At 37.7% G+C, this 14552-nt stretch overlaps 1 protein-coding gene across 1 annotated transcript in view; it reads left to right on the top strand.

Annotated features, from left to right (window-relative positions):
* Positions 1-13718: 13718 nt before the first annotated feature.
* The window catches only part of LOC306855737 (calcium/calmodulin-dependent protein kinase type II subunit alpha-like), a gene marked incomplete at its 5' end in the record, with an annotated part of 42857 nt that continues 42023 nt past the window's right edge, over positions 13719-14552 (top strand). Inside the window, one exon of the mRNA XM_079394569.1 lies at positions 13719-13780. Coding sequence (XP_079250695.1) covers positions 13719-13780 — 62 coding nt within the window. The remainder of the gene's footprint in view (positions 13781-14552) is intronic.

The raw sequence follows: 14552 nt of genomic DNA, 5'->3' as shown, positions 1-14552 counted from the left end.
ATTCAAATAACTGTATATTTCTAAAGTAATCTGTATGAATAAAATATGTTTTATTGTGGCAAAGTGATTCATTTCAGACTTGCCATCCATTTTCATATCTGTTTACTCGTGTCTTCCCACGGAAATCAGAAACAGAGCTGTTTGTGATTTGTCAGGTTTATTGAAGGTGTTTTCATATTCACTCGAGGAACACATTGAGGAAAATGTCAGATGGGTTTTATCTGCACTTCATCGAAATGGAGAAGAACTGCTAGCGTGCGAGTGAATAGACGGCACTCGAGCAGGAGCTGGTGCTGTTTGCACAGTGTAACGGCATCGCTGGATAACAGACGAGTGCATGCTGAGAAACTGTGAGCTATTTCATTATCAAGCACACTCTGGACTCTCTTATCAATGGTGTGACAGAGAAGCTCAGCTTGACGGGCAGAACATATCTCCTCTACTGCGTCGCCGCAACAGGACCTGTTTTATGACCGCGTTAACAAAGCCAGGGTGTGGCGTCCAAAGGCCGAGGCGAAAGGGACTGTTGAGCAAACAATATGCATCTGCCTGCATACATGTCCATTCTCAGAGAGTGTCCATATGTCCATACTGAACCTTCATCTTTGTGAACGGTATATTTAGGTTAGAGAAGAGATTGTGATCGACATCTTTAGCTCTTTATGGCCACCACATGTTCATGCAGCAGAAATAGAAATTATATTGTTAGAAACAGATTGAATTGTTGTATCTTGAAACGATGGCACATTTTAGCTACATAATTAATGTGGTATTGCTTAAAGCAGCAGAATAACTCGGTTTTGCTGTGTATATCATGTATGAATGCATATATACAATCACTTTTATTACATTTTTAAGTTCTGGGATAACACCAAATCCTAAATTACATTGACATATTGATGACTTTAAATGGTTCAAGTTGCAAAACCAGTATACTGTGAGTTCTCATAAGTGATACATTTGTTCTTCTGATTATGAATAAGCCTATGAGACAAACATAGTGGCATGCCATATTTCTACAAAAGCATCCTAATGTGTTCTATTTAATAAAGAGGCATTGTAAGAGAACATTGTATTGTTCCATTTTTCTTTATCGTTGCTCTATTTCTGGTAAGAGGAGAATTGCATAAACAAGCTTGCTGATAGCTGCCTCTGAGGCCATAAAGTTTATTGGGGGGGCATGTTGTAAAAATATTCTCACCACAGTAACAAAAACATGTAATGTTCTTCATATGTAATTCTATATGAAGTACAAAAGTTTTTATTAGGAAGCCCAAATATGAATTATAATTTCTTGATGCATTTAATGTCTAAATTATTCAGATTCATAAGAAGTGGTAAATTAAAAAGGCAATGCCGTCACAGAAAATTGGTTAACAAAGTATTACTGCTTACTAGAGATTTTCTTGCAGTCCTAATTTGAGGTTAAGATAAAAAAAAAAAAAAAAACATAAATATTGATAGATTTTTAATTAGGGTAAATAGTGTAAAACAAGGTGAACCCAATTGTCTATCTTCATTTAAACTACACTAAACAAACTCATTACCCGTCTAGTCTATCTATTACTTATACAGCTGGTTGTTTACGAGGCTATTGTATCATAAACTTCCAATTACAATAGTTATACCCACTAATAATCTCTATAATGGCGAGAATAATTCTACATAAACACTGGAGCTGTAAAGCAATGATTCTAGAGACTCTCTATAAATAGCAGATATGGTTAAGTGCCTATGACACCTTTTCATTGAACCCAGTGGAATTTACTCACATACTCAACGAAATACCTGTGCTGACCATGTTTTTATCAATTCCTATTATTATCAAACCAAAACCTATACATACATGTGTAACAGGTGTTCATTTTATTGATAAAAGTTGTGTTTTTTAAATTATATTACATAATATTTTTTAAGATGAACAACAATTTGTTGGAAAAAACTGTGGACAGTCTTCTTAGATATTTTTGAGAATTATTTTTTAACAAATGGAAGTGCAATAAATCAGGCCATTGTTCTTGCGCAATAGCTGTCAACAGTGACGAACGGCTCAGATCTGGGAGCATGACATACATTATTAAATTGCATCATTGTGGCATATCTTGATATTAAATATTTGATAGCGTGAGTTCATTTTCTTGGTTCGCTTTGAAGGCCTCATCCCTCACCTTCATAATCAACCTTTGCCTTTGTTGATAATTTAGAGCATTTCAGCATGACAAGGTATTGATGTCAACACAAGTTCACGTTTGGCCATCCAAGATAGACGTGCAAGAAACAATCCTCAGTTCCTGAGATGTGAAGTGTGAATGATTAACCCTACACAGAATGCTCAGTAAACTTTAGCATCAATAAAACAGCAATATGATTTCAACTGTCATTCTGAGCATAATCACAGGACTACTGTAAAGTTTTTTTTTAAACAATCTTTAATCATGTTTAAAACAACAGTAGCAACTGCATTACCACAAACTCAAAGGTTGCAGGTCGTGCCATATAGCCTAAGAAAAGGCTATAACTGCTCTATATTCATCTTCAGGTGCAGTATTTTAAATTGACTAATGTTTCGATTGTTTCCTGTGTCAAAGTTCAAATGTCAACAAGCTGAACTTCCAAAACCTGGGCCCCATTCTTTGTAAATGAATTACTGCATTATCTAGATTTAATTTGATTTAGACTCAATCCTTCCTTCTTCAAAACTAATCTCAGAGCTGTTGTCATGACAGCAATCCAGGTCTGTACATTTAAACCTGAATGAGAGCAGACTACAGCTTAAAAAAAATTATGATTATTATGATTATTTAAATTATTTCTTCTTATTATTATTTGAATATAGTAATACTGTGTATAAATTAATAATGTCTATAAAAATAGTCAGCCAATTAAATGAAAATGTAATGAAATTCTAAATAATAATAATAATTATATATATATATATAATTGTATTGATTAAATGGTTGATTGATTTAACTTTATTATCCAGCAATGTAAAAATTCTCCTTTGGCTTCTCAGAGAAAAAAAAAAACAAAAAAAAAAAACACTGAAGATACAAACAATAATCATATTCATCTAATCACATTCATCGCAAAAGTAAAGTAACGCATTACTTTCCATAAAAAGTAACTAGGTAACGTAATTAGTTACTCTTTTAGGGAGTAATGCAATATTATAATGCATTACTTTTAAAAGTAACTTCCCCAACACTAGTGATGTGCCGTTAGAAAAGTGTTCTTGATCCTTAAATGTAATTGTTTTTTGCTGTTTCCACGCAATGGAAGATAGTGGGCTTTATGACCTCAAGATGCAGGTAAATCTAAGCAAATTACTCGTTACATTACAATCTCTTGTCAATAAAATAAATATGTAGACTGTAAAACCAAATAAACTAATAATAATAATACAAATAAAAGATTTGTGAATCCTAAAACAAACAGCTATAGGCTTAATTGTTTATTAGGCTATGTCTTCTTATCAGTATGTGTTTTTGTCGCTTGATTTAACCAGAGATGAATTGCTATCACGATCAGATGATGTCATCAGGTGTATTATATATAGCTAAAAAGAGCATGGAACTGCGATGCACGAATAAATACAATTAAGCATTTCTTAAGAGAGAGAGTCGCTCGTGCATGTCGTGTTGTTCTCGTGCTCGTGCATGCTTTTCGTGCATACTACAACCACTTGTAGGTAGCCTATAATTAACTTAATTGCATTCCGTATGGGAGAGTTTGAACGTAAACAGTAAGGTAGTTTCGTCAATAACACATCTGACCATTTGCGGATCTAAGGTAAGACTGATCTCTGGATGAAATGGAATAACACACAGCACTGAAAGCGGAATGGTTTGCAGTGCTGCAAGCTCTTCAGTGATTCTGCATGCAAAAACCATAGCGTGATTGCAGATTTCCGTATAACACAAGACATAAAGCTCTGACCTGCACAAAGCCAAAAGCCACGTGACCACATTTAACGCACATTTCAAATATAGTGCAGGTGGATGGGAACTAGTAACAGTTTCATTCATCTATTAGTGGCTCAGCACTGAAGGGCCACTATTTGATGTTTTCTTATTTGAGGCAGAGTGGTTTAGTGCATAGACACCTTTTTCTTGACTTTTTCAGTTTTTTTGTTTGTTTCTGAATTCTGAAGTCAATAGAAACTGTTTTTATGACATATTTGTATTATCACCAGTTTTTTTTTTTTTTTTTTGTCATCATCACCATCGTTCCCTGAGGTAGGCTACCTGAGCAGTTTGAGGACAGCAATGTCCAGAGGAAAACTGATATGCATAATGCATCACTTGCGACATGATTTGAAGGTACGAGTAAAGTTTGGGAACGACGCCCCCTGGTGGTCAAACATTTTACATGTTTTTATTATTATTATTATTATTTATTTATTTACTTATTTTTATATCTCTCTTTTCGTCAGAAAAATAGCACCTTGTGATGTTAACTCTTCTGTCAGCCGAAGCGCTGCAGGCAAACGAAGAGAAGTTAACATTATGCTAGAACTGAGTATTTAATGAAACACTTAATTTTTTGTTGCATCGTTTTTAATGCTGCAGTCTAACTTTGTCAGACCAGCACAAATTCAACAAGCGTTAGCTAATATAAGCCTACCAGATAAAGCATGCTTCACAAGATTGTCCTGTGACATTAAAAAACTTTGAAAGAGACATTCATTATCATCATCTTATCTCTTAGCTATGTGAAGACAACACAGAACACAACCGTAAAATTAAGCCGTAAAATAAAAAAAATATATATAAAAAGAATATTGAATAAAATAAATGTAAAATTGCATGGAGATTCAGAAATATAACAGTTCCCGTCCTCTTATCTGATTGGCTGAGAGGCTTGTTGGGACATTTAACAGTTTGTTATTATAGGGTCATTCCATGTTAAATCAAACAAATTCCAGAAACTTACCCAGCAGCTCAAATTTTAGATTTTGTTCAAGACAACATAAATAGAGATTAAAAAAAAAAAAGTTAAATGCCATGGAAGTTTATTTACTGAGTAGGCATAATACACTTTTTCCTTTAAAGAGATATTTCTGAAAAACAAATGGATGTTAAAACTAGAAAAAGATGATGAAATATGTTGAAAAAACAATTGCAGTAGGCCTTTTAGTGCCTGTAACATACAAATTATTATGAGGCCTATCTTAATATTCTGGTTCTTAACAAACTTTTCTTTTGTAATCTTCATTTTCTATCAATGCCATATATGTTTCAATTCCATAGATACAGGTGTCTCTGAGTATCTCTGTGTCCAAATTGTTGAGTTTTACAGTTGCTGGTAGCTATTGACATCCACAGTGTAGAAAAAAAAGTAAATGGCTACCAGCAACTGTTGGGTTATCTACATTCTTCAAAATATCTTCTATTGTGCTCAACAGAAAGAAATTCAGACAGGGTTGGAACATCATATGGGTGGGTGATTTCCTTTTGGAATGAGCGTGTCATTTTGTTTCATTAAACTTTAAATTTAGAGACCATAAATCACAGAGGTCCCAAATTTGGAGGGATGGTTTACTGTGAATCACAAATGATAGCTGTAATTTTAATGTTATCCACTAGAGGAAGCCACAGGATACTAGGAGGCAAAGTTGAAATTTGACACCAGCACAACCATGTCTACAGCGCCCACAGCATGGATTGTTTCAAATTTGGTCATTTTGGTCATGCTTATGTTTTCATATAATATACTAAAATGTTATCTCTACTAGTTAGTCATATATGTATTAAGTCTGAAGAGTACATTTCAAGGCAGCACAGTGTTGTGAGAAATTAGGTATGATCATACAACTGGCATTCATTTAAAATATGTATATAATTGCTTAATAAAGTGCATAATAAAAAAAAAACTGGACACTTGATAAACTGCTAATAAATAATAATAATCATGATAAATAACTGAAATATTTGAACTATACACTTACATAGTTACCTTAAGGAATATTGTAAAAATTTGTAAAGATTTATTGTCATTATAATGTGGTTTAAACTACATATTTCCTACAGTGATTGTAACCAGGCACTAAAGATCGCTTGGGGTCCTAATGGATACCAATTTTGAAGGATAAGAATTCTTGATAAGAATTTTTTGAATTTAGGATTTCTATCTATTATGCACTATATCCTGCACATAAATGTGGTATGAATCGTCTGTGTCAGTGGTTGCACAAGATTGACTTTCATGAATGGCCATGATGCCTGCAGCCGAATGTGTCTCTGTGACAGTGTGTCCTCACTGCAGTGCCGACAGAATGAGGTGCAGCGGAATTTCTGTACAGATCCTAAAACAGAAACTTTGATATTTATGAAGCAGCATGTATGCACATGCAATGATCCAGGTTTTCCTGTAAACGCTCTCTGATAATGATGTCTAGTCAGAAATTATGATGTCTAGTCATCCCACATATGCAGACAACAGATCCCTAAATGTGCCAAAAATACATGCAACGACTCCACACAGGCTTAATTCACAAATCTATGCACCGGATGCTCACAACAGTAATTCAAAAATATGTGTAATTCAAAGCACAAATAAATGCACCATGTGTTATTGAATCAAAATTTGCTAAGGTGTAATTAAACGTAACAAATGTAAAAATGTATATATATCTTTTTTTTTTTTTTAATTGAAGGTACGAGTCTTATCAACATTTTATCAAACTGATAATTGTATTAATCTTTTAAACAACTGAGAAGGTAGTGGTCAAACTACATCAGTTTCTCGTCAGTTCGGTTCTTCTGAGGACGGCTCTGCCACAGAGACTATTCTGCCCGATGGTCGTGTGGTAGTGGCTATGGTCGGGGAATCGAACAGCAGGTAAAGAGGGCTCTTGCTCGTGTTACGATTCCTCGAGAATGTCCCGCAGGTAGACTGTTTGTCCCCAGGTCCATTCATCCCGTGGTTCTCCTCTGGAGTCACGCCTCCAGGCTCGTCGCGCATACTGGAATTAGGGGTACTCTGGAATTAGGGGTTTTGGTGGACGGCCTTTGTCTGTAACGTACGCCGTTTTGTAATCTCTTGTCCTGTCTGTGCCCAGTCCAAGTCTAGTAATTCTCCCCCTGCTGGGCTGCTTCGCCCTCTCCCCATTCCGTCTCACCCTTGGTCGCACATCGCTTTGGATTTCGTTACGGCTTTGCTTCCCTCCGCAGGAAATTTGGTAATTCTTACAGTCGTTGATCGCTTCTCTAAGGCAGTCCGTTTTATCCCCCTTCCCAAGCTCCCTGCTGCCAAGGAGACGGCGCTAGCAGTGTTCGATCCCGTTTTTAAGATCCATGGGGTACCTACTGACATTGTCTCCGATAGAGGGCCTCAATTTGTCTCTCAGTTTTGGAGGAAATTCTGTCGACAGATCGGAGCTACGGTCAGTCTGTCGTCGGGATTTCAACAGACAAGCCGAACGCGTCAATCAGATCCTCAGGCGTATGCTCCGTACTCTAGCTGCTCACAACTCCACTTCCTTGTGTGAGCAGCTGGGTTGGGCCGAATATGCCTATAGCTCACTGCCGTCGTCATCCACCGGGATATCTCCGTTTCACTGTGGTTACACTGTGCTATTCTCCACGCAGGAATCAGAGATCTCTGTCTCCTCTGTCCAAACCCTTATTAAGCATTGCTAGCTTACCTGGAAGAGGGTGCGGAAGACATTGTGTAAGACTAGAGAACGTACCTGTCGGGCCGCTAATCGCCATCGCTCTAAAGCCCCCTTAAACTACCTCACTATTTACAACGGGTGCACCCGGTTTTCCACGTCTCGTGCATTAAACCCGTTATTCGCCCACCTTCCCTGTCCTTGTCGAGGGTTCTCCGGTCTATAGAGTCAAGAGACTGTTGGCTACCCGCCCTCGGGGAAGGGGTTTTCAGTACCTAGTCGATTGGGAGGGGTACGGCCTGGCCTGGAGGAGAGAAGCTGGGTCCCAGCTCGGGACATTCTGGACCGCTCGCTCATCGAGGACTTCCTTTGCTCTCGCCAGTCTTCTGTCATGAGCCGGGTTTGATTCTAGTTTTCTTTTCCTTTCTATTTTTTGCTCTGCTTCCTAGACTCAGCTGTTCACGTTCACAATCAGCGCTCGCACAGATTGGGACGGCACCTGTTTCCTTTTGACGTTGATTTGCTCCTCTATTTCTCTCTGTGTGTTACTAGACTTCTTTGCCAGATTATTGTGCTTCGCAGCCATTCTGCCAGCTCTCTTTCTATTGACTACCGTTACTCTGTTGTGTTTTGTCAAGAACAGTCCTGTCCTGTCTGGTCAAGTCGAGTTCTGTCTAGTGTCTGACCTGATCTCTGCCCAGTCTCCCAGTTGCCTGCGGCCAGCTTCCGTTTGCCTCCGGGTACAGCCCTCCGGACTGTACAGCCTTCTATGGAAGTTGCCGCTCGCCACTCTGGCCGGAACCGCACTCCCTCTCGTACAAGTCAAGTCTGCTTCTATGTTCCAGTTTTCTCCTGAATTATTTTCCAGTTCTGCGTATGCCTGATCCGGCTAGCGAACTACAGACTGCCTGAGTTCTTTTTGTGGACAATAAATTCTCTGTTTGACTTGCCTTTGCCTCTGGGTCCCTTTGTGTTGTGACATTTGGAGAATATTTGTATGAATTTGCTATAACGCTTTTCATAGGGTACAATGGGGCTAAAGGCCCACCTTAAGAAAAAATGTGCTATTCACTGCGCCTAAAATGTATAATTGCAGAAAAATATATATACGTTGTATTAAACATTAATGGAGCAATAGATTTTGTGTGAAAATAAATCATTCAAGTTGTTTATTTTGTTTAAAAATCTAATAAAGGTATGAGGTGGCAAGAGGCGCCTTTTACCCCACACACGGGGTAAAAGGCACACGGTAATTGAATATCTATTTACAGTAGTAACAACAAATGATATTTTATTGTATGATATGATTAATATCATGTTTTTAAATATGATGGTTTCATACTAGACATGGTTATTATCTCTAATATGGACACCCAACATAATAAATGATATTTACCATTTGAATCTAACCATGTACTTTTAGAGTTCATCCCACTCATTGATGTGAGCATAAGTATTGGGACAGTTGAACATAAGGCAGATATAAAAGATTAAAAGCTATTATTTAGTTGCAGATCCCTTGCACACAATCACGGCAGTGAGTCTGTGACCCATAGACATCACCAGACTCTTGCTCTCATCCTTTGAAATGCTTTTCCCAGCCTTTAATGCAGCCAATTCCAATTGTTGCTTGTTTTGGGGAGTTTCTACCTTTACTCTCCTCTTCAGCTGGTAAAAAATAAAAAATAATAATCCCCCTGCACCTACCCACCAGGCAGACCCACACCATACATAAATTCAAAATAAATTATACAAAAGATTTAACGATGTCAAAAGTGGCACTCCAGTTCTTCAAAGTCTTTGTCCTTGCTCCATGGATACGAGCTGTAGATAGCTCCATAGAAATAATGTCCAGCAAAGATAAGCCCCATACACGTCTGATCATTGAATGGGGAGGAACCCAGCGACTGACTAACATTTTAGTCATAAGAGTAGTCAAAAGTAAGTTTCTCTGTTGTGGAGACAGAGCCAATTCAGAAAAAGTATTTAAGAAGAAAAGACCTGGAGTCAAAACTACATCCTTTTCTAATAGAAATGATATGTCATGAGCAAGCTGAGTTCAGAAAAGAGAAAGTGCAGAGCATTCCCCCCAAAAATGTAAACATGTACCGAGTGCCCCCTGCGGACATAAATTGCAATTTGGGGAAAGTGACACATGACTATAGAAGCATTTTAAAGGCGACAGATAGAGTCTATGTAGTAATTTCCAATGAATCATCTGATGATTTGGGTTTTTTGAGGATGATATGATTGTCTCCCAAATTTTGTAAGTCACCACTGATATTCTTAGACCAGATAGTTGTTATGGATAATGGTTTGTATGATTGTTTGAGGAGAAAAGAGTAAATAACTGAAGCAGAAATAACAGAATTATCAGTGGGGAGAATTACGTTCCGCAGGGATGTACAGGTAATTGTGCATCCCATGGAACTCCATATGCACGAAGCGGTGACGTAATACGAAGATACATGAAAAAGGAGGTTCCTGGTAGATTAAAGAGAGACTTAATATCTTGAAATGATTTCAGGCCTTTATCATAAATGGCACCAAAGGAATTTACTTTACATTTAATCCATTGTGGACAGTAAAATGCGTTTTTACGTGATTATTAGGTGAAGGATGATGCCACCTCAAGTTTGGTTCTATCTTCCTGGTCACCGTTCCCCAAGTAGAAATAAAATGTGTTATGATAGGGCCAAAATGAAGTTTACATTGTCTAAGTGAGACACCAGCAAAAACCAAGTGCTCTGTATTGTGTGGAGAAACAAGAGACTCTTCAATTGCCCATCGTGATGTTGACACATTTGGTTTAAACCAGGCTGACGTGCACGAAGAGTAAAGGAGTGAGCGTATAATTTAAAATTTGGAAAGGACCAGCCACCATCTGATCTGTTATGCTGTAAAGTGGATCATTTAATTCTGGGGCGTTTACCATTCCAAATATATTGAGAGATTACTGAATCAAGTTTTTTCCAATAGCCAGCAGGTGGGGGTAAAGGAATCATAGAGGAATAGAAATTAACAAGAGGAAGGACGTTCATTTTAACAACAGATGTTCTTGCATGGAAAGAAGTAGGAAGATGCATCCAATTATCCAGATCTGAGGTGACTTTAGCCAAGTTTTTGTTCAAATTTTGAGACAATATCCTGCAAGGACAGATAGATATCTATACCCAAGTATATGAAAGAATGCACCACTGGAATAAAACCAGAAAATGTTGCAAACCCAACACAAAAATTGAGAGGGAGCAGATATGACTTTGTCCAATTAATTGTGTACCCTTATAGATTACTAAATTGATTGAATAAAATTAAAACATGGGGGCTGATAGAACTGGATTGTCAAAAAATAGCAATATGTCATCTGCAAATAAAGATATGTGATGTGAAGTGGTTTTAATTTATATAGAAAGTATAAGTTCTGACTGACGTATAGCTTGAGCAAGAGGTTCTAGAGATAAAGCAAACAGTAGAGGTGAAAGAGGACAACCCTGGCAGGTGCCTCTTCCAATTGGAAAGGATTGTGAATTTATCTGGCCAGTAAGAATGGTGGAGGGATTAGCATAGAGGATTTTAATCATATTTATAAAGTTAGAGCTAGCTAACACCTATGTGATCTAGCACTGCCCACAGATAGTTCCACTCCAAATGGTTGAATGCTTTCATTGCATCTAAAGAAAGTATAGCAGCGGGAGAAATCAATTGTTCAGATGAGGAGATTATGTGAAGTAGTCTTCGTAGATTATCTGAAGCAGAATGAGATTTAATAAACCCTGTTTGATCATGCAAATTAATTATCTCAAGTCTGCCTTTAACCCATCCCTCCCTCACCGAAAAACTCATTAACATAAAGAAAACCCACCCCTTAGAACTTTTACAGACCTCCCCTGTCTTAATCAGTGACATTATGAAGCCGAGAACACACTACACGATTGTGAGGGCCGATTATGAATGGAATTTATTACTGGCAGCTGATCGTGCCCAGTCGGACCGGGTCTGTTCCAGTTGGGCTCAGTCGCTGTTTGCAGTCGGCAGAAAAATCACATAGTGTGTGGTGTCTAAAGATTATAATCTTAGAATTCAAGAACCAGTTGTATTCACAAAGATTTGTTTAATATTTGCGACTGACACCTGCGATTGTATGTGGTTATGCAGTGGAGATGTGTTCTCTGTCAAACATCATTCAGCATTCAACAAGTAATTTTGTAAAAAAAAATTCTTGACAAGAAAAAAATTTGATTGTTCTAGTTGTGATTTATTTCTTGTCTTTCTTGTAATTCATAAGTTAACACTGCAAATTAAATGATTTCTTTTTTTCTTTTTTTTGCAGTCGATGAAAGTAGCCTAGCCTAAATTATGTCAGTGATTTCTCTCATTTGAAAGAATATCAAGAATTTTTGATTTCGATCTGCAGTCCAATAAAAGATTTTCTTAACTTTCAACTTAAATTTTGTTATGAAGATTTTTAAATCAACTTAATAACAAATATGCTAGGCTAACGAATGTTCTTCATAACCAATATAGGACCAATGAATAGCCTATTTCTTCTATTCTAAGCTCTGGAGTAAACTCAATGCGCGCGTTCAATCTCGATATCTTTACCCCAAAAGTGATGGGATCCAGATCAGCAGTGGCCGTTTCAGAAAGCCGATCGGGACATCCTTCTCGGCCCCTTCAGGTAGTCCCAGCAGGCGGAGATCTACGGAGGTCTTGTAGATCAGTCACCTGCTGCTCGAGGGCATCCAGACGCACAGTTTGTTCGTTGATCACCTTTTTCTGCTCTCTCTATTCCCCGATTAAAAAGTCAACTTTAGAGCATATATTCTGGATTGTAGTCATGTGAGAGGCGAATTTGGTGCGCATTGCTGCTAATTCAGTTTTCAAAATCTCCTCAAATCGCTTTATAGTGATCACCATATCGTGATCATCATATCGGCTCATGAAAGCGCCACGTGATCCTTGCATGATATTTATTAAAAATATTTTTATTAATATTATTACTTTGAAAAGTACATTTTAGTACACAATAGTACTATATTTCATAATTTCAAGTTAAACTAAACTCTTATTTTATCGGTTTGTGTGAAGATCTGTGAGTTTCAGTGTATTTGATGGTAGTTTTTGTGTAAAGCTGGTAAAGTGACTCTCAGAGCAGCTCTAGAGATGAAGTTTACATGTTCATGTCTCATATATTGAGACGCAGATGCTGAAATCACCGTGAGGGTCACGTGTGTTTGAGTTTGTGGTTTAAACAAAACTATACCATTCATTTACACAGAGACATGCAGAACATGCAGAGTTATTAGATACATGCACTGACTGGCTGTTGTTGCATTTATTTCTGCTGTTAGATGAATCCATAGAGTAAAAATGTCCAGAGCTTATCATCTATATCGACATAAATTATAGCAGATCTCAATATATCGTCTTATCACCCAGCCCTATTCTCAGATCAGTCCGGACTCTCGTAGATGCCACTGGTCTTCATAGATGCAACCTGTCCCTAATGAGTCTGTAAAGCCTGATCCACTTTGGGTAAATTGTGCACTGATTCTTTTCTATTATTTCCTCTATAGATAAAGAAGACATCATTAAATCCACATGCAAGGGAATTTCTACTAATTGTAATAGGCAATAACAGGCCATCCCAATATGTAAAAACCTACGCTGCAATGCTTGCGTTTGAATGAAAGGACTTCGACTGAATGCGAATATAAAGAAGTACTGTAGGCAGCATTTAAAATAGCTATTTTGGCCATCTCTTCATACAGTATATGCAGACTGCTGTGAAGTAACAGTGTGATGCACACTGAAGGTGTGTGGGTGTGTTTTACTGTCTGCATGGCTTCATGTGTGTGAGCATGTGAGGAGAGGAGGAGGATGCGGCTGCCATGGTAACGAGGTCTGTGTATGGAGGACAGCAGCCAGTCGCAGGCAGCCACAGAAAGATCTATCCTTTTTTCCTCATTCCACTTCCACTTTTCCGATATAGAAAACGATCTCCAGACGAGGCGTTTGATCGCGCTCCTGTCCCTCCTGCCTGACGCTTCAAACGCTTCACCTCACAACACTCTCATCAGGCGCAGGAAACGCACACACTTCCAGGATGGCAACCATCACCTGCACGCGCTTCACAGAGGAATTCCAGCTGTTTGAGGAACTGGGAAAGTAAGTTCTAATCGCTGCATTTCTTTAAACTGATGTGAAGGTATGTTTGAGCTGCACAATGGCCCGAGATGTTATTTTCATTCCAATGCAATGCTTTTGTAACATATCAGCTCATGTTAAGAGTATTAGAAGTGTCAGACAGCTTGTCCATTAAATAATAAGGACAACGTAGCTGTAAAAAATCCCCAATAGATAGAACTGCAAATCCACTATGAGTTTCATCTGAAACTGGTTGTGAGGCAAATCTGGTAGGGTTTGGTTTGAATGTAGCAAAATATGAAATCACTGGAATCAGAATGTGTAGAAATGATCAGTATGTACTAACTTGAGCAGGCACATAACGTAACTTGCATTACATAACAAGCAGACACTGGGTGGAGGAGATCCACAGAGGAAATGACTTAAAAGTTCAGCGGCGAGATCTGAAGAGTGATTCCAACATTATGCCATTAACAATGCATTAAAACAATCTCATGCTTTCAGAGAGAGAGAGTGAGAAAAACACAATGTGGAGTATTAGCACAAACATACAGTTGTAATTTAAATATAGTCATAGTTTAGTCTGCAGTCAACAACCCAAATGGATTTTGTCAAATTTGTCAATCTGTAAAAAGATACATTATGCATGTATGTATATATATATATATATATATATATATATATGTGTGTGTGTGTGTGTGTGTGTGTGTGTGTGTGAATATACAGTATATATATATATATATCTCAAGACACTTTACAGTACAATACAATGAGATGAGCCAGCTTATAATTA

Source organism: Barbus barbus (genome assembly GCF_936440315.1).
Source record: "Barbus barbus genome assembly, chromosome: 36".
NCBI classification, from domain to species: domain Eukaryota; kingdom Metazoa; phylum Chordata; class Actinopteri; order Cypriniformes; family Cyprinidae; genus Barbus; species Barbus barbus.
This window is presented reverse-complemented; position numbering and strand designations above follow the sequence as displayed.